At 45.9% G+C, this 24,994-nt stretch overlaps 1 protein-coding gene across 4 annotated transcripts in view; it reads left to right on the forward strand.

The window, feature by feature from the left end:
• GDPD5 (glycerophosphodiester phosphodiesterase domain containing 5) overlaps window positions 1–24,994 on the forward strand; it is a 339,945-nt gene that overhangs the window by 242,638 nt on the left and 72,313 nt on the right. For all 4 annotated transcript variants that reach the window (XM_084616709.1, XM_084616707.1, XM_084616708.1 and 1 more), the window contains 3 exons: window positions 869–972; window positions 22,410–22,503; window positions 23,235–23,294. In XM_084616709.1, the coding sequence (XP_084472835.1) occupies window positions 869–972; window positions 22,410–22,503; window positions 23,235–23,294 (258 nt within the window). The remainder of the gene's footprint in view (window positions 1–868; window positions 973–22,409; window positions 22,504–23,234; window positions 23,295–24,994) is intronic.

Below are 24,994 nucleotides of genomic sequence, written 5' to 3' on the forward strand. Positions count from 1 at the left end.
TCTTATGAAAGGAGACTCAAGAAGCTTGGCTTGTTTAGCCTAACTAAAAGAAGGTTGAGGGGAGATATGATTGCTCTCTATAAATATATCAGAGGGATAAATGCTGGAGAGGGAGAGGAATTATTTAAGCTCAGTACGAATGTGGACACAAGAACAAATGGATATAAACTGGCCACCAGGAAGTTTAAACTTGAAATTAGACGAAGGTTTCTAACCATCAGAGGAGTGAAGTTTTGGAATAGCCTTCCAAGGGAAGCAGTGAGGGCAAAAGATCTATCTGGCTTTAAGGTTAAACTTGATAAGTTTATGGAGGAGATCGTATGATGGGATAACATGGTTTTGGTAATTAAATATTCATGGTAAATAGGCCCAATGGCCTGTGATGGGATATTAGATGGGGTGGGATCTGAGTTACCCAGGAAAGAATTTTCTGTAGTATCTGGCTGGTGAATCTTGCCCATATGCTCAGGGTTTAGCTGATCACCATATTTGGGGTCGGGAAGGAATTTTCCTCCAGGGCAGATTGGAAGAGGCCCTGGAGTTTTTTCATCTTCCTCTGTAGCATGGGGCCCGGGTCACTTGCTGGAGGATTCTCTGCTCCTTGAAGTCTTTAAACCACGATTTGAGGACTTCAATAGCTCAGACATAGGTGAGAGGTTTTTCGCAGGAATGGGTGGGTGAGATTCTGTGGCCTGCATTGTGCAGGAGGTCAGACTAGATGATCATAATGGTCCCTTCTGACCTAAATACCTATGAATCTATGAAAAAAAAACTATGTGTAGACAAAGCATGAGACTTCATCAGTTCTGAGCGTTGGAATCCTTGCAGTGTAGGTCCCTGCTAATGTTAATTTCCTTTGCCTCCACAGTGGGAGCGACTCTGGTTCTTAATCCTCACCTTCACTTTCTTCCTGACGCTGGTCTGGTTTTATTTCTGGTGGGAAGTTCACAATGACTACAATGAAATCAACTGGTAAGTAGAGCGTTTCTGGTGGGGTCAACTCATGCAGATTTGTGTGTTCTTGAGATGAACCAGGTCACTATTGTGTGTGTGAGGTTTTTTTGTTTGTTTTATTTAAGGAACTTCTTATAACATTAATGATACGTTTGGGTTCGTTTGGTGGAATCAATAACTGTAGTAAATGGGTAGTGGAGTCTGTATTAAGTGAGAACCGTCTTCTGTCTGTTTACATCAGTGATTCTCAAACTTATTTGATCACGCCCCCTTCTTTGTGCCTGTCGTAGTTTATGCCCCTCCTCCCCGCCACACAAGTACGTATGTCAATTTTTAAAAAATCAGCACGCAACCCTCACTAGATATTCAAAACAATAAGGCCTTGATTCAAACAGAGCCAACGACCCATTGTTATAAGAGCAAAACCAAAACTGTGATGGTGGTCAATGCTTACAATTAAATGTGCACACTGCCTTGCAGTAAACAGATTCACGTGCAGATGGCAATGACTTTGTATAATGCGATGCAAGCTTCACCGAAATCCATTAAAATACGCAGCGCCATCTGAGCACTTGATGTGTTGCTAGTTATTTATTGCTGTGGGTAAAATGTGCACAGTAAGGTTTTTTTTCTTCTCACCCTCCCCCACCCCTCTGAATACATTCTCTGCCCCACCCTTGGGGGACCCGCCTCCCAATTTGAGAACCTCTGGTCTACATGGATAAACGTATTGATATATACTTGTATTGATATCATTTAGCCACTAGACGTGGGCTGTGCAGAGTTCCAGATGGGTATGCTCCATGGTAAACATGGAGAGAAAGAAGGTGGAACTTAAGTTGTTGAAGCCAGTTTGTGTCTCTAGTTAGTAATTTTATTTAAGAAATGTTGCGTAAGAAGGTATTGTGATGTCCTATCCTGTTGATCCTTGTCAATTGTTTGCTTCCATAAGACTGTCAGACCCCAGATTGAATCTACATTGGCTATTCTAGTTGCAGTGATGTTTTTTATTCTAGTTTTGGCTTTTGTTTTTTAAATTGATCCTCCCAAACGTGAAAAATTCAAACCGAACAAAAAAAGTTGTGGTACTTTTTTGTCTAGGTTCAAACTCCTCTCCCCACTGTAAAGGCTAAAAGAGGCAACCAAGCAAAAATACTCATTTATACATAAACCATGTATACAAAAAAACAGCTTACTCTGATTCATTTCCATTTTATTACCCCCTTGTTGAACACCTTCCCCCGAGGCCTTGCCCCACCCTGTCTCTTCCCCCATGACCCCGCCACCCATTCACACACCTTCCCCCTCTTTTCTCCCCATCGCTTGCTGCTCTCCCCCACCGCATCCCCATCCTGGGTTGGGAAGGACTTTCCTGTGAAGCCAGGGCTGGGAGCTGCAGGTGCCCAATGCGGGTAGGAGGTGGCCCCAGCTGAGCAGTGGCTGATGCAGGTGATGACCTGGTGCCTCCCCAACCCGCAGTGACCCGACTTTGGGTGTCCGGTCAGGAGATGTGGCCGGACACTTTCAGGTCCCCTTTTCGACCACTTTCCGGTCAAAAACCGGGCACCTGGCCACCCTGCATCGAACCTGCTCCAGGGAAGTGTTAAGATCCTGTCAGTCAAAAGCCTGAGGTGGGCTTAACTATGGAGCCACTATCAGCGCTTCCACAATACACACCTGTCTGTCTCTCCCACTTCCCTATTTATTGTTCTGATGTGTTGTTCTCGACGCTCCGTCGTGGCAGGTACAATCACAGAGGAAGTCAGTTTATGTTAAATATTCACACAATTATTAAAAAATTATTTAATGGATTTGTTTGCTCGTGTCTTATTACCAAAGGTGCTGGATCCTGATGATTTCTCTTTGGGAGAAAAGAGATACAGTGATGCGTCCTTTATTAAGAAACGTTTTAAAAATGTATTTTAATATAGATTATAAAAATATGAAATAAGGTATATTACACACAGTAATAAACTATGTTAAAAGAATGAAGCTAATTTAACCCCCACAACCACTGTGCATATGTATTATGGGACAGTCTTTAACTACATGGTCTTGCAGTATTTTTCCCACAGGACCCCTCCTTCACTCGTTGCACAGGATGGACGGCGCTCAATTAATGAGCGGCTGTGCAATGTTTTGTTTTATCCCCATTGTTAAATGTGTGGCCCAAGGCCTTGTTTACTGCACATTATTCAACCCCTGCTCTGAAGACAGAATTAGAAAATCCCAGGAGGACATTACTGTGGTGCTCATCATTTATAGTATCTGAATGCTTCACAAACAGTCATGAATTTATCTTCACAGCCGCCCCTGTGAAGTGAGGGAGTGTGAGCCTCATTTTGCAGATGGGGAGCTGAGTTACAGTGAGACTAAGGTCAAAAGTATCCATTAATTTTGAGTGCCCAATTTGAGATACCTAGGGCCTGATTCCTCAGAGTACTTAGCATTATATAGCGCTAACTATGTTCAAGTATTGCTCCCAGGGACTTCAGTGGCAGCTCTGAGTACTCAGTGCTTCTGCACAGCAGACACCAGGGTCTCAAGTCAGGCACCCAGAAAATGAGCCACTCCCAGGTAGTGACCGCTGCGGAAAGTTAGGCTGCATTGACTTACCCAGCATCACATGGGAATGCTTGGGCAGAGGGACAGGGGTAGGCTCCGGTTCCCCAGGAATGCATTCAACTGTCTTAACCATGAAAGCGCCCTCTCTCTTCCGACAGTCCCCACTATCTCAGTCCCAGTTCCAGTTTACCACCCCACTCCCAGCTCCTCATCCTATCACTTCCCCGCCCCCATTGTGATTCTCATCCAATCTCAGTCACTGCCTCCCTCCCCCAGCTCCTTTCCTCAGTCTCTTAGCCCCACCAGTCCCAATGCCTTGTCAGAGCTCTCTCCTCCCCTATTTCTTAGTCCCAGTTTCCTTGTCCATCCAGTCCCACATTCCCTCAAGCTTATCATCTGATCTCAGGTGCTCCTTCCCAACCAGCTTTCTCCTATTCTTCTCCCAGTTCCCTCACCAGGTCCCAGTCTCTCCCCCTCATCCATGACTCCTATTCCCGTCTCCCTTCTCCAATTCCCACTCAGTTTCTTTCCCCTCTTCCAGTCCTCAGTTTCGGTAGGTTCCTTGTCCCACCCTAGTCCTTTCCTGTCTTCCTTGTCCGCGTGTTGTCCCCTCTGCATTCAGATCAGATGGCTTCCTTCTCCATGCTGCAGCCAGGGCATCGAGATCGCAGGAGAGAGATGCTCCCTGCTTTTAGTTCTGGTGCCTGGCCATTACAGTGAAAGTTCTTCCGAGCCCCTGTAGCCCTGGGCAGGAGTATGCTACATTGCTTTGTGGGGATGGCACGTACAAAGTCAGGTCAGCACTAGGTTCTGTGTGGGGATCGAACGTGGTGGTTGAGACTGGACTCGTCAGAGATTTTACCTGCTAAAATCCAAAAGTCGCAACTGAGCATGTGTGAACTGTGATTCTCTTCCCCACCCCCCACCCCTCCCCAAAGCCTTTATAACTCTGCCAAATTGTGGTGAATTTTCACAGAGATGGCAGAAGGCAAATCTCTGACACACAGGCCACCCCACGGCTGAATTTCAAGTCCCTGCTCCACAGCACAGGGGTACTAGAACATTTCAAAGAAATAGATCACCAGAATTTAACTATTGCAGAACATATTCCCCCCAAGCCTTGTTCTCAGAAACAACAGAGCCTGGGCTAGACAGCTGGTATGCAGACAGTTAAAATTTTGCAAAGTTATTAGCAACTAAAAGAAGGCTTTTTCTTCAAAAGTTCAGGGAACCTTACTCAGCCCACGTTTAATAAAATTGAATTTCTTGCAATATGTCTTGGCAATTTTCTAAAACGCTTTAGAGCAAAGCCCAAGCTACTGTCAACTAAATCACCTCAGCAATCACCTTCCTGTCAAAGACAATGTGCAAATTCTATTCCAAATGCAAGTGGTCATTGATCCCATAAATAAACTGCCTGGTAGGATGCTGAAGTTACTGAATGAGTGTTCAAAAAAACTTAATGATGGGAGCGATTTTCTGCCAGGAATGACTAATACAAGACAGGGCTGTCTCTAAACAAGTTCATGTTTTCAGCAGGGAGATTAACATAATGCTCCTGAGGATGTGTTTGGGGGTAGCTTGTATCCTGTCAGCTCTTTTGACAGTTTTATTGAGCATGGCCTGTCCGCTCTCATAGACATTTAGAGTGGAACATGTTTATTTGGGATGTCTTGTGTCCTGGAATAACTTGATGTTCCAGGGTGGGGAGAATAAAGCGCTGAAGAGAAACTCAGTCTCAGATGGCGGTACCATGCTGAGGTGTCTTTACCTGTCACCAACCCCTCTGGGACTTCTGTTGTAATGTCACTCATGGTACTTCATTTTCCTTCTCGTGTTTTTTCCTCTCCATGGTTTCTCCTCGTTGCTTACTTACCACGCTGACACATGTTGTTTCTTTGTGCTCCCCCATCTGTCTGTATCTGCCTGTCTTTTGTCTTAGATTGCAAGCTGTTTGGAGGCAAGGACCATCTATTTCTTCTGCACTTTCACAGTGCCTTGCCCCGTGGGGTCCTGGTCTGCAACTGAGGCTCCTGTGTGCTATCACAATATTCGTAACAACAATTATCTGGAGTCCAAATATTCAGCAAATACCTGTGTGTGGCTGATGTTCTAACTTTTTAAATTATTTTTGTTTTACCTGAGGGAAAAGTGCAAGGGTTTACAAGACCCCCAATATCTTTTCTTCTGTCATCTCATATCAAATGCACAATTTTCTCTCTCTGCTTTCTTGTAAGCCCCTATGCCGCAGCCGATCACCCTATGAAAAAAGTATCACTGAGTCTCAGAGCCCAGGTCAACAGACTTTGGCTCAAGGAGCTTGTGCTGTGGGACTAAAAATAGCAGTGTAGACATTTTGGGCTTTGGCAGCAGCCTAGGCTCCAAATCCTGGTGAGTCCAAACCTCTACAGTGCCATTTTTAGCTCTGCAGCACAAGCCTGAGTCAGCTGACACGGGTTCTGAGACTTGCTGTTTGGGGTGGGGGGTGGGGTGGGGGTGTTTTCTGTGTGGATGCACTTAGAGAACTGACCAGGGCTGCTTTCAGCGCTGCTTTTGCTTTTCATAGCAAAGGAATGTAAAGTGAGTACTTCAGACTTCTTTCAAAGCCACCCTGGACATTTCTACAGCTTTTTTTAATCTGATGACCTGTTAAAGACAATGAAGCCACATGAGTAGAGCCCAGGTAAAATGTTTGCAACAAAGCCCTAACTGCACACAACTCACTTGGTTTCAGATTCACAATGGAATTTGAAACCAAAGTGGAGCAGGGTTGCTTAGGTGATGAGCAAGCCTGGGCTGCTGGGAAGTTTTGCCAGGTCTCTGGAAGAAACCAGGAGAAATCTGAACTCTGTGATCCAAACGCAACCAAACAGAGCTCTGCAAAGGTCAGTTGCCGAGTTTCCTTTGAAGTACCCCAGTGAGGAAGGCAATATTACATCTATAAAGCGGCTGGATAAATTGAAGCATAGGGCTTAAGTGACTTGCCTAAAGTCACCCATTGTCTCATTGGCAGAGTTGGGAATAGATCCCTTAAGTCCTGGCTCAAACCTCTAGACCAGTGGTTCCCAAACTGGGGTTCGCAGAACGTTACAGGGGGTTCGCCAGAAAAATTTCACTAGTGGCAGCCAGAGGACCCCAGGCATTGGAGACGGCAGGTGACACCTGGTTGCAAGCCAGACAGCCTGAGCCACAGGGAGAGTGGGGCCGGGCAGTTGGGGCTCGCAGCCTGAGCCCTGCCCCCGTGAGCGGGGGAGCCGGCTGCCTGAACCCCAGTGCTCCACGCGGGGCTGGCAGCCCAAGCCCCAGGGAGAGTGGGGCCAGGCAGTTGGGGCTGGCAGCCCGAGCCCCAGTGGTCAGCGGGACCTGCAGCCCAAGCTCAGTTGACCAGGGTGGTCAATGGGGTCCAGCAGCAGGAGCTGTGCAGAGTGCGGAGGAAATTTAAACTTAAATCCCTGGAAATATTCATTTTTAGGAGGGGGTTCACAAGATTTCACAATTTAGTGAAAAGAAAAGGAGTACTTGTGGCACCTTAGAGACTAACCAATTTATTTGAGCATAAGCTTTTGTGAGCTACAGCTCACTTCATCGGATGCAGGGGGTTCGCGGGCTGTTAAAGTTTGGGAACCTCTGCTCTAGACAACACTCCTTCCCTAGCACGCTATTTTCCCTTCTAGCATTAGTCAGTAGAGCCCAGTGAAGAATCCTGACCCCTCTGGATTCACACGGCTGCTGGTGGCTCCAACTCTGTATGGGTGAACGTGTCCAGCTGCTTTGCACTGCCTGCAGGACTTCTGGCAGCTGAAGCATACTGGACACCAGCCAACCGGGTATGAGTTATGGCACTCTCTAGTTTGCAATGGTGCCAGCTAGTGCATCATGTCGTTCAATCTCCTAGCTTATTCCATTATAAAATCCAAAAGGAATTATTTTTTTAATGAAGCAAAAGCCCCAGAGGACTGAGAAAGGGGGCCTCATTTGGATCTAGATCACAGATGGAGATAGCTCATGCTAGGCCTGCAGAGAGAGAAATGAACATCGCGCTTAGGCTGAAGTGTTCAAAAGTGGCTGATGACTTTGGATGCTTGGAGTTTTGGGTATGCAACTTGTGATGCTGAGTGCCCACCGTTCTGTTGACTTAGTTATGGTTGCGCCGCTCGTCTCACCAAAAAACTGGAGTACCCAAAAATCATGGACCATGTTTGAAAAATGTGGGCATTGCATGGTCTAGAAGTCTGAATGAGTCTGGGAGCCAGGAATTCCTGAGTCTTATTCCCAGCACTGACACTGCTCCCTCCTGTCATCAGAAGCAAGTTACTTTCTCTCTTTCTGTATTTTCGTCAGTAAAATAGAGATATTTCATAGAAGTAGATAAGGGATTAGTAGTAGGGTTAATTTAAAAACAAAACAAAACAGCAAACCGTGCAACTGAGAAAACCGCCAATTTATCCCGGATCCATGTGCTGATATGATAGACATACTTGCTCCCTGTCCTTCGTCTGTCTCTGTATCTGCATTGTGGGAAGGACTGTGTGTGTGTCTTTGCAGCACCCAGCCCAATGGAGCCTCAATCCTTTTGGTAGCACCTGAAGACACGAGTAATAGACTGCTGTGTCTGACAGTACAACCTCTGTGCAAATGGAGCCTGAGTGTCATACAGCTGCTAATGCAATCCTAAAACACAGTCCATGGATTCCTTTTCCTTGCAGCTTTGTACTCATCCTGGAGTTAATCTACTAACCGTTTGTATTACTGAGGAGCACAACAGCAATTCTGTTCATCCAGCCGTGAAGAGCATGGGACAAGCAGTTTTTCTGATTGTGCGCTCCTCTGTTTTGCAAATGCGCCGGTTGAATGCTTTTGACAAGAAACCGCAATGACATATTGAAGGCATATGGTGGTCTCACCTCGTAACAGGCATTGGACCCACTCCAGTGCACTCCATTGCTTCCAATGTCTTCCCAAGTGATTCAGTGCTGGCTCGGGTGGCTTAGCCATCTGCTCCATCCTCCAGAATCCCAGCCCGCTATGTTTGCATGTTTGATCCAACAAGGATTGGATGGAGAAGACCTCATGGACAGCATTGCACATGCTGGAAGGATGCTGTGCCATCCCACCTCAGCCTTAATATAGAGCAGGTTGCAACATTGGTAGGAGACTGTGGGCTCTCTGGAAACGGGTGATCCGAAGTGTGCTTTCTATGCTTCATGAGCAGGAAAATTAATGAATTGATGTGTGAAGTACAGCCCGTGGTGATGCAAAATTTGGGCACCCCATTATGAAAGCTTCTGGGAAGGCTGCTTTGGTCACCATATGCCCCATCATATGGGAGGAAGGTGTTGCTTATTAAAATTTAACGTTAATGGAACCCATGGTCCCAGTGACAGGGTCGGTAGCCCTGGGTGAGTGGATGGCATTGGGAAGAAATCTCCCACGTATAATAAAAGTAGCTGCGGAAGATGCTAACTGGACTGGAAATAGCAGGACTCTGTATATGCATTAAGCCACTCAAGCATCACAGTTTGATGTTAAAAATGGGCCAGTTGCTCGGTATGTACCAGACCCCAATTAGCCACCTGCTTTGGGATGCATTCAAGTCCTGACAGCAGTGGTGTACAGAAACAGCACTGTTTTAAAAATAGCCTAAAATTCTATGAAAATAATAGGAAAGAGGATGGTAACTCAGTGTGAAGCTTTAATTACTGTGAGGCTAATTCTGGGGATGGAGGAAACATCACTTTCCACTGTCTACACACAGGCACACTCTGGCTTTTTCAGCATAGCTGTTTGCGATGTAATAAAATGCACTGGTGACCAAAAAAGTGCCCAGCCAAGTGGCAGTAGGAGAAGCAGGAGCACCTGTGTGGTCCAGGCAGAGACGCTTGCGCTGGTAATTGACATGCAGGCAGTATGAGCGAGGATCCTCTTTAAACCTGGCCTCTGTTGAGGTCCCAACAAGCCAACAGCTGCTGGTGATAGTGAGACAAGTGGTGGCCTGTCACCCCATTCTCTACCTCTGCACCGTCTGTTTTTTCATTCACCAGTCATCCAGTTGCAATCTAGAGTGTAAATTCTTTAAGGTGTGGGGGCTGTCTTCATAGAGTACAATGAGCCCCTGATCCCTGCTTGGGGCCCTTAACCCCATCAAGGTTATGAAGATTTTTTAAAAAATGATTGTGATGTGGCCAGCTGGCCATCTGCAGTGCCTGCCATCTCTCTCTCAAAAGCAGTGCCAGTGGCCCTCTTCAACCTGTCCCAATTAAAGTGTGAAAAGAAAATAATAGTGTAACTATAATCGTAAACAAATTGTTATACACACATGCACCCTATTGCATTCTGCCTGTCTGAAGCTGCACCTGCAATTTCAAATGGATCGAGTATTCTTCATTTCCTGACCCAGAGTTTTGCAAACGCATTGCCAGGTGCTGCTAATCGGCTGCCACCACTCACCTGAAAGGCAGCTGCGCTCCACAGATCAGTGTGGTAATCCCTGTGTATAGTTTGTATAACATATTAAGGGCCCAGCCCTGCACAGATTTCCCCAGGTGAGCAATCCCACTGAGTTAAACTGGTTATTCATGTGGATAATGTGGTTCACGTAGGCAGATGTTCGCAGGATGGGGCCCTGAACTTGACAAGAGTTATGGAGTCCTTTGGGTTGAAGTGTAGTACAGAGACAAACCAAAACCACAGCTTGACATGTATTGCTACAGGCTTTTATCCTTTATCAAAAAGGCTGGCAGCCCTGAATATGCAATGTCCTTCCCAGCTTTTATGCTTCATGCCTCAAAAATAAGTAAATGTTTTAAATTTATTGCCTGGAGTGATTCCTTTTGGTGCATATATTCAGCTGACTTTATTTCAAGTCACCACTGCCTAGAGGTCATAGCTTCATAGTCAAACCACGGATGGAAAAAGGGAGGGTACATGAGGCTTTGGAACTAGCAGGCTAGATCCTATTCTCCTCTAAGTCTATATAATAAATTCTTATTTCCTGTTTTCATCTAGATTCTGGGGAACATGGATCTGTTTTTTATAACACAGTAATACAGTTTTTAAACTTGAATATTAAACATCAAGTGAAGACTTTCATTAAAATCCAGGGGGTGTTTAAGGGATGTAGATGGCAAAAGCAATAAATGCACGGAACAGTATATATCTGAGCCGTGTGATGCTCAGCAGTTCAGGCGCTCATGAGTGTCTGTGAACCCTTCCTCCCCACTTCAGTTTGTGTGGCTCACATTCCCTTATTTTCTGGATCTAGGAATCAGGATAGAAATCTTGAGCTGGGTGCCTGTATTCAAAGAGGAGCACCAAGTGATGTATTCATGGAGGTCTGTGCTGCTATGCTGACAGGCTGTCATATTTTGTATCCATCAAATCTGCATCAGGGGATGTAGCTTTATTCCTAAATATAATGGGCTGTAGTGATGAAGCCTGGTGTTCATGAATGTGTGGATCACCAGATCTATGCCGGATAGGATAGGGCCACTTGCAGATTGAAGTGGGCGTGTGACAGACATGACAATGTTCTGGACAAATATTACTGAATGAAGTTAAATCTTGTTGAATTAAGTTTAATTAGTTGAGTTTGTTGCATTAAAAATCCAAAGGTTTATGCATTGTTGTGGGATTGCATGGAACTTCTTGAGGAGGGAGACGTGATTCATGCAAGTTGTGGGAGGTGTTAGGAACTTGAAAGAACTGGCTGGGACAATACATGTGAAGTGGATTTCCTTGGAGGCCCTTGGGGGGCCTGGAGAGAGAAACCCATTGTCTTCTGGTTACCTGCTCCTGGAAACTCCTAATCAAAGCCACCTAGGCTGTGTAAAGGATGGACTACACTTTCCATGAGTGCTCTTGTTCTGAGCAAAGGCTGTTATGAACTTGAAACCACAGGAAAATTCTTGTGTGTGGTTTGAAGCACAGCTCACCTGACAGAGCCCATGTTGGAGTTGGGGTGATCTCTGGTGAGCTTATCAGCATGTGTGTAGGTTCTTTTATTGTTTTGAATGTTTTCTCTGTAATGCTTTGTACATTACAAATAAATGTTTGCTTAGAAAAAACTGTGTGGTAACTTACTTTGTTGTTAGTCTCTGAAGAGAAAACAAAGGGCAGGCACTGGCCTGTTGCGGTAGTCTGCCTTGCTGAGGGATCACAGTGTAGGCAGGGAACTGTTCGGCCTGGAAATACCCTGGTTGGAAGGGAGAAAGATGCGTCTCTCTGCCCAGGAGAGGTGATGGCCGGGGGAGCCAGAAGCCTGAGTGTGGGTGTGCTTGCTGTATGACAGAGTGGGAGGTATGGTCACCCTGAACTGTGACGGACATCTCTTGCCGCTGTGGCAGTCTGGGCATCCAGCAGCACTGAGGAGTCCAAAAGGACCCTCAGACTGGGGTCCAGCTTAACAATTAGAGGCTAGAAATCTTCACTAGCAGAGGAAGTTATGGAGAAGATGAGTTCTTCCAGCTGCTTCCCTCTTCATGTCAGCATCTCCTCAGTCTTGCCTGGGTTCAGCAGCTCTTCTCCTTGCTGCTAGTCTTGGCCAAGGACTGTGAAAGGTGGATGATCGGGGCCTTTTGCCTTTGCAAATGCTGTGTGAACTGTGCGCTGCTGGCATGTCATTCTGCATTGTCTCATGAGCTCTTCATCAGCTTCATGGTATAACGTATTCACTGAATGACATGGGCAGAGGCTTGAAACTTTTGGGATTCTGCAGACCAGATCCACACACAATAGGTTGGAAGAGCCATAGGATCCAGGTATCCTGACTCCCGGTTCTCTATTCCAGACCCCACGGCCCATTATGTGGTTGGTAGTGCTCCCCACTGTTGTGTTAGGAACTTGGGTGTAAACCTTTCAATAGGATTCAAGCCGTGGATCAGCAGAGCTAGGAGTGCCGTGAAGGCAGCGTGTTTTGATTTTTTTGAGTGGACTATGGAGGCAAAATCAACCAAGCGGTGCTCTAGGACTCAGAAGTTCAGGTGGCCATGCCAAAGCAAACTTGTGAGTTGGCATTGCCTCACATGTCCAGCACTCAACCTCTCCTCCCTGCCGCATGAGAGGATTCAACTGCAATTGTGTTTTAAGTCTAGAAAATAACCCACTGCAGAGCCCAACGGATGTCTTTCTACTTTGCTTCCAAAAACATGGAACCTCACCACAGCAGGGAACTGAGCACAGGGCAAGATTTAAAATTATATTTAGGATCAGAATTAGGTTTACAAAAGCTGGGAGAGGGGCTTTCCGGGTCAGGCTTTATTTGCACCAGTGTACCTAAGTGCTACAGGGATCTGCCCCTGCTTTCATTGAAGTCATTCAGGAAAATTCCCATGTAGTCCCGTGGGGACAGGACTGGGCTCAAGATCCTGCATTACACTTGGACACAAGGTGTGAGGAAGAAGGAGGATCCAACTGCTGACATCCTGTCTTTTGTGGATTTACAGAAGATGGTTTGATATGAGTCCGTGGGAGTTAAATGTATTTTGGGGCTATTTTTTTTCTCTTTCCGGTCCTTTTGTCTGCAGGCTGAGCATTGTTTGAAGACTGTTCTTGTTAAAGTCTCAGTAACTCTAATGCTACAGATGAATATAACGAGGTTCCCAAGTCATCTTAAGAAGCCCTTGCACATGAGAAGAGTGAAGTGCAGTTTGGGGGCAGCAGTCCCAGGAACTCCAGGGGTTTCTTTAGTATTTGTTGTGCAAATCCCTGAAGAGTCAATGTCTGTTTTCTAACCATGTCAGTGTACGTGTCACTGCCCATTTTTCCCTTTTGCTCCTTTCCTCTCTATTGGTTGCTGCAGAGAGCAGGTGGTCTGGTTGATTCTATAGAACTTTTTGGCAGGCAAGTCAGATTAGGGGATGGCAAAGAGCCACATGGGGGAAAGCACGCACTTGCTCAAGTCATCTTACTGGCAGCGCTTCGTGATCTAAAGCATTTCCAAGAGCTAGCACAGGAAATCAAACACATACATCTGTATGGGGTCTCCACTGGAGGGAACATGTGGCTTCAGCTGTTGTATAACTTTGTATAACTTTTGTCAGCAGGGGATACTCTCTATTTGGCAAGACAGAGAGCTGGAGTCCAAGTTCATCTTGTTTCATTGGGTTCACTGATCCTTACATGAAAACTGGCAATACGGTAGTCTCTTTAATTACCGCTTAGGTCTGGGAGAGTTTTATTGGGAAGTGGCTTTCCATTTAAATACAGATTTGACATTTGAAGTCCAGTGAGAAGAGGGTAGTATCACTTACAGCGCTGATTGTGGTCTACTTGGTTCAAGCTATTATCGTTATTATTATTATCTTATTATTATTATTATCTTATTATTAATAAGAGTTATTATCGTTAACTCTTTCACCATCAGCATCTCTACCCTGCCAATAGAGATGGGTGGGAAGCAGGCACGGAAGAAGACTGAACCAATCTCCCTGCACTGGAGAGAAGGGAATCAAAAGCTGAGAAGGAGATAGTGAAAAGGGATGTGGGGAACATGGGGAAAGGGTGCACAAGAAAGGCTGAAGTAAAGAGACACCAAAATGTGTGTAGAAGGAGAAGTGAGAAGCTGAAGCAAGGGAAGGATTTAGGAAAGACAAAAACATCTGGGAGAATGAGTGAATTTTTTCATTGAATGTCAATTTAGTGGATGATCATTTTAGCAGGTGGGGTGGGTTAGGATGTGGAAATAGCCCCCTGGGTGTGGGGTGGGGAGCAACTGAGAGTTGCTGCAGGGAGGAAAGGGAAGGTGGGCAGGCAGGGAATAGGGAGCGAAACAGAGATGAGATAGGGCAGAAAGAGAAACAAAGAGCAAACAGGGTGGTCAAGAAGGCCCAGTGCTTGGACAATTTCAGTTCCTGGTTGAAGAACAGCTGGCTGAAGCGGAACCCAAGCAAAATGGGGGTGATGCTGGTGGGTAGAGGAAAGCACCTGGAAGAGACTGTGGCCATGGTGCAGCCTCTGTGGAGGAAGGTACACACCCACAACTGGCCGGTACAGTTCGTAGTGATTACTCACTGATTCTACCTTCTTCGTTTGGCCAGGAGGCTCCACCCTATCCTGGCAGACAGTGACCTGGCTTAATTACTCGCGTCTCCGTCACTGCTCATGTGGATTACAGCAGTGCAGTAATCCTAGGTGTGAAACCATCAGTGCTTGGGGAAACTCCAGCTAGAACAGAACCCTGCAATGTGTCTCCTCTGCAACACGGGCTGCTGCAAGCACCTCCAACTTGTCCTTTGCTCGCTATACTGGCTTCTCATAGAATAGTGGGTCATTTTCAAGGGTCTCAGTCCTCCTTTTCAAGGCATACAGTGGCCTGGGTCCAGCATATCTACAAGAGCCTAAAGCTCTGGGATGAAGAATGTGGTCCACAACTCTGCTGCTCTGGCTCAATGGAACTTTCTACCCCCAGGGTAAAGAGCATGTGTTCAGGGGGCAGAGCTTTCATAGGGGCTGTTTCCAGACTGTGGAACAAACTCCACAGGGCCTGAGGACCATCATAAACCACCATCTTCCACTCCTGGTGCAGGACCACCTCTGACCTGCCTTTGCCAATGGACACATACAGCAAGGTGTACAGCTTAAAAAAAGAAATGAAATTAGAAAAAAATGACAACCCCTCCCACCAAAATAAAACACTCCATTGCATGTACAAGTCTCCCCCTGGAGAGACAATGAACGATATGTGATAGGTGTCAGTCATGTCTCTTAACGCCCTGCTGGCAGGCGCTCGGACGCAGTGGGGATGTGGGCAGCATAAGATATTGTGGAGATGAGTGTATCTGCCCACTGTACAATGGTGAATGCAACAATGCTGAACAAATAACTCTGCTACACACAAGCTGTGATGTCCTTGATCTTTGCACAAGTCTCCCATTGACATCCGTGGGAGATTGTGGTTTGTGACGCAGCTAATACACAACATTTAAAAGTGGAATTCAGTTCTTTGCACAGAAAGTTTGACACCTCATCTCTCCTGCTCTGAATAGACAGGTGCATTGAAGACTGAACCAGAGGGAGAAGGTGGGAGGTGTGGGGGCAAAGGTTACAGATACAATATGATGAGTATTACCTTGTTTTGAATGGGGGTTTTATGTATTTTTCTTATTTTTAAGGGACAAGGTTTTTTTGCTTGTTCAATGCCCAGCTCTGTAGTGCACCCTCTGTGGGCTGTTTGACCTACTTGCAATAAGTTGGTGGCCTCGTTCCAGCTTCTAGTGGCCAGTTTTCCACATCTCCAAAAATCACCTTCTCGATTAAGCCTCTTTCTTCTCAAGCTCAGCAGAGATTGGACAAAGGACTGAGTGGGTCATAGGGATTGAGCTCCTTTTTCTTTCCTCTACGTGGGCCCGCCAGGTCAGGGTTATGGCACACCCATGGTGTGGGGGAAGCCTACATATCCGCTTCCTGTGCCAGAAGTGGTTCTGCCCATAAATAGAGCTTTCAGCCTCCTGGGCTCTGTCAGGCACCTTATACAACACTAAATCTCCCACACGCAATCTGGTCTGATCGCTTCTTATCCATAACAGTATTATCCTTTCTAGTGAAAAGACTTTAATTAAGGACTAAGATGCACAGAAATTATCACTTGCCCAAGGTCACACAGCAAAGCAGTAGCCAAGCCAGGACTAGAACTCAGGAATCCTGCATCAATCCCTTCTCTAATCACCAGAACATACCAGCTCCCCAACTTTCCTGAAGTCCTCTAAGCAAACGAGCACCTAACCTGGTAGACATGCTTGCCTTACACCAGGGGTGGCCAGCCTGGGGCTCCGGAGCCACGTGCGGCTCTTCAGACGTTAATACGCGGCTCCTTGTACAGGCACCGACTCCGGGGCTGGAGCTACAGACACCAACTTTCCAATGTGCTCGGGGGTGCTCACGGCTCAACCCCTGGCTCTGCCACAGGCCCTGCCCCCACCCCACCCCTTCCCGTCCCCTCTTCTGTGCCTGCAGGGCCCTCACTCCTCTCCCCCACCCCCAACCTCCTGCACACCACAAAACAGCTGATTGGGAGGTGCGGGGAGGGAGGGGGAGTCACTGATCGGTGGGGCTGCCAGTGGGCTGGAGGCACTGGGAGCAGGGGTGGGGAGAGCAGATGGAGGGGCTGCTGACATATTACTGTGGCTCTTTGGTAATGTACATTGTGTTGTAGTAGCCAGGCAAGGAACGAACAGACTTCAACAGGACTTTATTTTTTAAAGTGGAAACCTCTTTTCCAAGCTGCTGTTGCACCCTCAGTAGCTCTCCCTCAGCCTCTTCAACTCCTCTCCCCTCCTTCCTGTTTCCTGTCCTTTCAGACTCCCAACAGCCAGTGCTCCCAATTCTAATAATTACAAGCAACATGCGAACACTGCATTCCATCTTCTCTTAAGAAACTCTCCCAGTTACAATAAACATTGTTGTTCTAACCACAGGAACAAATAGGAAACAAGGCACTAACTGTGACAGAAATATTACACTAAAAACTCTATAGATACTACATAACATAGTCTCTAGTCCAGACAGGTGGTTGTCTGGGTCTGACAGGCCGTCTCTCAAGCCCCGGTTCCAGTGCAATGTCTTGTTGTGTTGATACTACAGTGAAGTCATCCAATGCAGACTGGGTATTGGCATAATCTCCTCTTGGTGCATAGGCAGGTGCAAGATAAGAAGCATTCCATACCCACCCATCAGAAAGTCAATAGATGTAAGGTCCCTTCTTCTCTATGATTGTAAGAGGAGCTGTGAATTTATGGTCCCCTTTGCATAAAATTCCATTTATGGTCCCCTTTGCGTAAATTTTCGTATTCTAACGAAGGAACCACACTCAAACTTTGATTCCTTAGCACCCCACCACTTGTCTGTGAAAGCCTTAGACTTTGCTTGGTTCTGTTCAACTGTTTTTCTCACATCATCCTTGGTTGGGGCCTCAGGTCGTGCCTTTAACAATCCAGCAATGTTCAGTTTAGTATTCATCTGTTTCCCATGCAGTAACTCTGCGGGTGATCTTTGCATTGTGGCACGTCATGTAGCTCGGTATGCTTGCAAGAAATCAGTAGTGAAGGTTATCCACAATCGCCCTTCCAGTTTAGCAGTTTGCCAACTTTCTTTCAAACTTCTGTTAAACCAGTGGTTCTCAACCGTGGTCCACCGTTTGTTCAGGGAAAGCCCCTGGCACACCAGGCTAGTTTGTTTACCTTCAGCGTCCGCAGGTTCAGCCGATCGCGGCTCCCACTGGCCACGGTTCACCGTCCCAGGCCAATGGGGGTTGCGGGAAACGGCGCGGGCCGAGTGATGTGCTGGCCACCGCTTCCAGCAGTTCCCATTGGCCTGGAGCGGAACCACAGCCAGTGGGAGCCGCAATCAGCCCAACCTGCGGATGCGGCAGGTAAACAAACCAGGCCAGAGCACCAGGGACTTTCCCTGAACAAATGGTGGACCACAGTTGAGAACCACTGTGTTAAACCATTCGATTTCCCCATTGGCTTGAGGATAGTATACGGATGACCTTCTCTGTAAAATGTTCCTCTCTGCTAGAAAAGTTTCAAACTCTAGGGAAGTAAATTGACTACCATTATCTGAAACCAGTTCTTTGGGGTTACCTTCCTTGCTAGAAACTGAAGAGAGGAACTTAATTACTGTAGCAGACGAGATTTGCGATGTAAACACTACCTCAGGCCATTTACTGAAATAGTCTATTAAGGTGATGGCGTAATGACAGTCAATTGGAGCAGTATCAAAGGGTCCTACAATGTCAATCGCCACTTTTCCCCATGTAGATTCAGGAAGAGGAACAGGCTGTAATGGAGGGGTACATGTCACTGCTGTCTTATCATGCATTTGGCAAGTGACACAGGATTTTATGAGTGCTTCAGTTTGAGAGTCCATCCCTGGCCACCAATACAGATCCAGTAGTCGTTTTGTTCTGACAATTCCTTTTTGAGTATCGTGTGCCAGGTGTATGGGTTTTGACTGTAATTCTTCCGGCACAAGTAGCCGGTGTGTACCTCGTAGCACACAGTCATCGAGCAAAGAAAGTTCATACTGAACTCTAAAATGAGGCAGCAAAACTGGGTCAAGGTTTTTAGGGTTTCTGGGCCATCTTTGTCAGAAATTCCCATGGTTTTTGTTGAATTGGACACGCTGAACAAGCAGCTTGAAATTGTTCTCTTCTAACTGCAGTAAGAGTGCTTGTAATAAGTGCAACTATTACATCCTCATCCTCTGGTGCACCATCTGGTGAAGGCAAAGGCAGGTGAGAAAGGCAATCAGCTATCACATTTTGGTTTCCAAGCTTATATTCCAGTTCATAATTGAAAGAGAGTAGTCTTGCAGACCATCTAGCAATACGATATCCAGCTCTTCCCAGTCCTTTCGTGGTGAGCAATGTTGTCAAAGGGCTGTGGTCTGTGCGCAACTTGAACGTGCAGCCCCACAGGTAAGTTCTCCATTTTTCAGTAGCCCGGACACAAGCAAGTGCTGCTTTTTCGACTGCAGAATATTTTCTCTCAGTATTACTTAGTGTCCTTGAAGCAAATGCAACAGTCCTCTCTGTGTTGTCCTAATGAAGTTGTGTGAGGACAGCCCCAAGTCCATAATCAGACGCATCAGTTACAATTGTGGGCAAAGCAGGACTGAATAGTGCAAGTACTGGACTATGTACAATCAAGTCTTTTGCCCTTTCGAAACTAGCTTGTGCATCCATTGTCCACACTGAGGTTGAACTTCCCCATAGTAATTCTCGTAACGGTTCAATGACAGAAGCATAATTGGGAATGAATTTTGCATACCAGGAGGAAAGACCCAAGAAGGAACGTAAGGTTTGCAAATCTGTTGGAGGAGAAGCATTTGAAATTGCCAGGATATGAGTCGGATCAGGTTTTAGTCCAACCTGTGAAATTGTATGCCCCAGAAAGGAGAGTTCAGTTTGTCTAAATTTGCATTTGGACCTATTGAGCTTGAGGCCTGCTTTGCTGATGCAGTTTAGTACAGACTGCAGGTTATTGTCATGCTCCTCTGAAGTATTTCCAAACACAATGATAATATCCAAATAGCACTGAACTCCATGTTGATTCTTCAAAATCAATGACATCATTTTTTGGAAGGCACTTGAGGCTGATGCGAGACAGTATGGAACACGTTTAAAACGGAATAGTCCCTCGTGTAATAAATGATGTGAGGTCTCTTCTATCTTCATGCATCATAACCTGGTGATATGCGTTCTGCGAATCAAGAGCAGAAAACATCTTTGCTCCACAGAGTTCTGCAAATACTTCTTCTATGTGAGGAAGAGGATGGCTGTCAATCACAATAGCTTTATTTGGCTCACTTAAGTCCACACAAAGGCGAATGCCTCCATCCTTCTTCTGCATCACTACTATAAGTGAAACCCATTCTGAGGAGTTAATCTCTTCAATAATGTCCTCTTGAACAAGTTTTCTAAGTTCCTCTGAAACAGCTTCCCTGACTGAAGGTGGTAAGCGCCGTAACTTCTGTCGTACAGGCATCACATTATTCCGTATTTTAACTTTATGCAGAAACCCATAAGCACAGACGAGTTTCTCCTCAACCTGGTGTTGGGTCCCAGCTGAAACTGGTGTGTGTACCGCAAGAGTGCTTTGCTGAGGAAGATCAATTTGTCCATTAACTACGCTGAGATATAAAGCAGCTAATAAATCTCTGCCAAGGATGGGAGTGCCTTTGTGGACAATATAGAGCTCTGCAGTTACACAGCAATCACCAAAAGTAACTATTGCTGCAGGCAGCCATGTACTGGAATATGGTTTTTCAAATAGCACACCAAGTGAAGGTTGGGTTCAGTAAGAGGCACATCTTTAAAGTAATGCAAATAGATGGAATCAAGTAGTATAGATACTGCTGAGCCAGTGTCCAACATTAGCTGAATAGAGTGTGATTTGACTGAGGGTATGGCGGAAACGTTTTCCGTGCACTTTATTTGTTCTGGAATATGTGCAGTAGTGATTTTGTCCACACTCAGCACAGTAACATCTGGTATTGTAACTGCATGCACCTGTTGATTGAACTGTCTGCTGCGACATACTTTAGCAAAACGTCTAATCTTTTTGCAATGATTGCACTGAGCTACTTTTGCTGGACATCCTGTGTAGCTTGCAAGGTGTTGTGGGGATCCACAGCAAAAGCATGCTTTTACTGTATTTCAAATTTGCTTATTTGGTGGTTTTTCATTAGTTTTCCTCTTGTAATTGTTTGTCTGCAGCAATAGTGAACTTTTCTGCAAAGGAGTCACAGCCTGGACTGTGCCTCCTGTATCCATGCTCATTATTTTGGCTTCAGCTGTCGCTGACCCAATCTGGGTAGCAATGGTTATTGCTTTTTCTAGTGTACTTTGTGGTTCCAGAAGTAAACATTCTCTTACACAAAGCATGGTTTTTTCTTAATGAGCTGGTCTCTAATCATCTCATTTGCCATATTCCCAAAGTCACAAGTTGCAATCATACTCCTCAGGGAAGCAATATACTGCATCATAGTTTCCCCTGGTTTCTCCTCATGCTGGCGAAATCTGTAGCAATTAGCTACTACGTTCACTTTTGGTACAAAAAAGTTCTTTAATGCAGTGAGTGCAGTCTCATATTTATCGTCTGCAAGGGGAAAAGTGTAAAATATATGCTGCCCTTCTGCTCCAAGGCAGTGGATTAGCAGAGCAGGCTTTCTTACTTCAGAAATCTCTGTAGCACTGATTGCAAGCAGATAAGTCTCAAACATATGGATCCAGGCAGTAAAAGCAATTGGAGGCTCACTTGGGCTTTGTACAAAGGGTGCAGGTGGGTTCAGAGGCAGAAGATCCATCCTCGTCGCCAAAATGTTGTAGTAGCCAGGCAAGGTACGAACAAACTTCAACAGGACTTTATTTTTTAAAGTGGAAACCTCTTTTCCAAGCTGCTGCTGCACCCTCAGTAGCTCTCCCTCAGCCTCTTCAACTCCTCTCCCCTCCTTCCTGTTTCCTGTCCTTTCAGACTCCCAACAGCCAGTGCTCCCAATTCTGATAATTACAAGCAACATCTAAACACCACACATTGATAAATTCTGGCTCGTACTCAGGCTCAGGTTGGTCACCCCTGCCTTACACCGTCATACACCCTGTGTCTACACAGCAATTAAACACCTGCGGCTGGCCCAGGTCAGTTGACTTGGGCTGAGGGGCTATAAAATGGCTGTCTAGACATTCGGGATCAGGCTGGGTCCCCCCTCACAGGGTCCTGAGCCCAAATATCTGCACCCCAATTTCACAGCCCAAGCACCACTAGCCCAAGTCAGAGGAGCCAGGCCAGCCATGGGTGTTTAACTGGTGTGTAGACATACCCTAAAAGGCTGTTTTTTGGAAGAATTGGTTGACGCCTTCCAGTTTCTGTGGTCTGGCTCTGAAATGTAGATCAGATGCAATTTCTATCACCACCACCTTCCCCTCTGCTAGGAACCCAGGACTTGAATAGAGCACCATTGTGGATAGCTTAACTCTTATTTTCCTCCCTGTCTTTCACTTCTGATTTTACCTATATATTGTTGTTGGATTGGTGAAATGGCTGGTCTGTGAATGCCAGGTACTGGTTTGAAGCTGCTGTTCCAGCTGGAATATTTGTCTGTCTCTTTGGTGGTTTATATGGAATTATTTTTTTAAACCCAAACCCCAGTGTATTTTCCCCCATAGCACAGTATCAGTATTTAATGTGATTGTGTAACTCCTGGTTTCCCAAGAGGGATCGGTACCCAAATATTGGGGGGGGTTGTTTTTTTTTAATGACTTGTTTGTTTCATCTCCCATCTCTGATCTGCTTGGTGGGAAGGGAAAGGCCTTCTCTCTAATCCTTGTTTAATCAAGCAGAGTTGCTGAGCTATTGGCTCACTCCCTAATCTTTGTTTTCATACTTATCTTCCAGGTATTTATATAACCGAATGGGATATTGGAGTGACTGGTCCATTCCAATACTTGTAACAGCTGCTACTGGCTTTCTGTATATCACAGCATTATTGGTATGTAAGATAAAATCCCTCTATGAAAGCTTGTGTAGAAAACCGGAGCGTGAATGTCTGTGCAAAGGGGTTTATGAAATCTTACTGTCGGGAATGGCTTAGTTCTGTACAGTGTGTTTCTCATGTGCTCTCACCCTTAAACAGCCCGGAGTAAATGCAAAAATTTCAGCTTGGGATGACAACTGTGCGGTTCCACCATCAGGCCTGCTGGCTGTGTCGCTTGCCGAAATTGCAACGCATGTGTTCGTGCTGCAGCTGGCCTCCTGAGAAATAGATCTCTCCGGTGTCTCATATTCATGATGGTTTCAGTCCTGTCTGCTCTTGCAGCACCAGGTTTTGGTCCCTCGGTCCTGGGCAAAAACTGCTTCACTGCGTCCTGGGCTGCCAGGGCCAGTATTTTCAAGCTGATGCTTCAGCAGGCAGCAAATTCTTGCCTGACGCAGTGTAGATAGTGCCTTGGGCCAGCTCCATGGCCCTGGGCAGTAACACAATAGTAGTTTCCCTCTCAAGGGGGATAAAAGTCCATTTATTAGATTATTTTTATGAAGAGCACTCTTCTGTACAATTGCCACGGTCTTAAACCTTCCTGCCAACCCCATCCTATAACTGCTTTTCTTCCATGCCCTTAAGCAATGTCTTATTGAAGGTGCATTTTCTCCACATGCTGAATGAACATGTATAGCTTGTCCGTTCTGATCTCTGACTGGCTTCTCTTTTGATTGTCCTTTCAGATTTTAGCACTATGTCACATAGCTGTGGGACAGCAAATGAACCTACACTGGCTCCACAAGGTAAATTGCTCCTTCTCAGTTAGGAAACCACCAAGGATCTGAGTAAACCAAAGAAGACTGAAGGAATGTATGGAGGTCCCAAAACGTATTGCTCATGGAGGGGTGTCAGAACTACTTGGCTGGCTGCAGCACTTGACTTTAAATCTTGGCGGGGGGAAGGGGTGGGGGAGGGGGAGACGTATCCCAGCCTGTTACATAGGAAGTAGAACCAAAACCTTCCCTTCTCTCAGCTACTAAAGATCCCATTGCCCCAGTCTGGATAATTTGGTTTTTGCCTGCCACAAATTCCCCAGGCATTTCCTGCCACAAATTGTATGTGCTCTTGGAAACAGTCGCCACATTTCACCCACTGGTGGCGGTTTTTCAGTGGGGCGGAGAGATTCCTGTATGTTTTGCTAGATAAAGGGTGCTATATAACTGTTAGCTTTTTACCTGGGTTCCTGTGGCTGATGGCAAATGCAGAGTCATGTGAAATTATGGTGAACCTTCAGGATTTTTGAATCTCTGGTTGGAGAGCCGAGTTCAAAGAGGTTTAATGGTGGCAGGTTGGAGTCTCTTCTGCAGCAGGTATTATCTGAGCACTGCAAGAAAACATAAGTTAGGATGGCGAATGGCAAAATTAAGCACCAGACAGTTACTCCCTTTACTTCTGAAGCACACTAATATTTCGGTCTAGCTTATTATCTTATGCAGAAAAAGTCTGCAGGAGACCAGACAGTTCCTGAAGTTTGCTTTGCAGAGTTCCCACTTGATTATTCCGTTAGGGAGGGCTGGAGTTTCCCCCACCTGAGGAATGAACAAGAGGTTCAGCCCTGACAACCTAGAGATCTGAGATCTGCACGGCCCATGGATGTCCACACAAGCCCCCATGCCTCCATACTGCCCTTCTCGACTCCCGCAGACCCTTGTCTCCACAGCTCCTTGAAAGCTTTCCCTGGCAGTATCTATCCCAAAGCATTGCCTGAAGGAGACAAGGGGGCCATCTTGTTATGTGAGAGTCACAAATATAACTCCCCTTTGGCAAGTAAATGGAGAAACTGCACAGAGAATAAGTGACTTACCCATAGTCCTACAGTAAGTCAGTGGAGCAGCTGGCAATATGGCTATGCAGCACTTCCTGTTTTCAAAGCATTGCACAAGGAATCCTGATTGCTAGCTCCCTGCTCTAACCACTAGACTTCTTTACTAAGACAAAGCTTCCATGTGGGAGGGGGGTTGGGACCTGAACTCTGAGCAGTTGGTCTACCTTTTGCTTTCAGGGGACTAATTTCGCTAGTGGGGACTGTTACACAATCTAAAGATCGGGCATTAACTATATTGATTAATATATAATTCTTAAGACTTAAGAATCCCCAGTTATCGCTTTGATGGATGACAGGTTCTTGTCCCAAGATCAGGCCCAGTATTATTTAAATTATTATATAACTGGGAACCCCGATGTGCACAGGTGCAACACTTGCACTATAGGAACCCTTTTATATTTACGAGTTTAGTTTATTAATACATTTAGCACAGTCACAAACACCCCAACTCAGTAAGGTAGGTAGAGATACTATAGGATGTACCTCTGCACACCCGTCTACTTGTAGAACACCTGAAATGTTAGTCATTGTCTTCCTCATCACCATTGCCGTCTACAATATCACCAGTGGCCATCATTCTGGCACCTCCCAAGGACTACAGCTCTCTCTCCTACTGCC

This window comes from Lepidochelys olivacea, assembly GCF_965140295.1.
Source record: "Lepidochelys olivacea isolate rLepOli2 genome assembly, chromosome: 1".
NCBI classification, from domain to species: domain Eukaryota; kingdom Metazoa; phylum Chordata; order Testudines; family Cheloniidae; genus Lepidochelys; species Lepidochelys olivacea.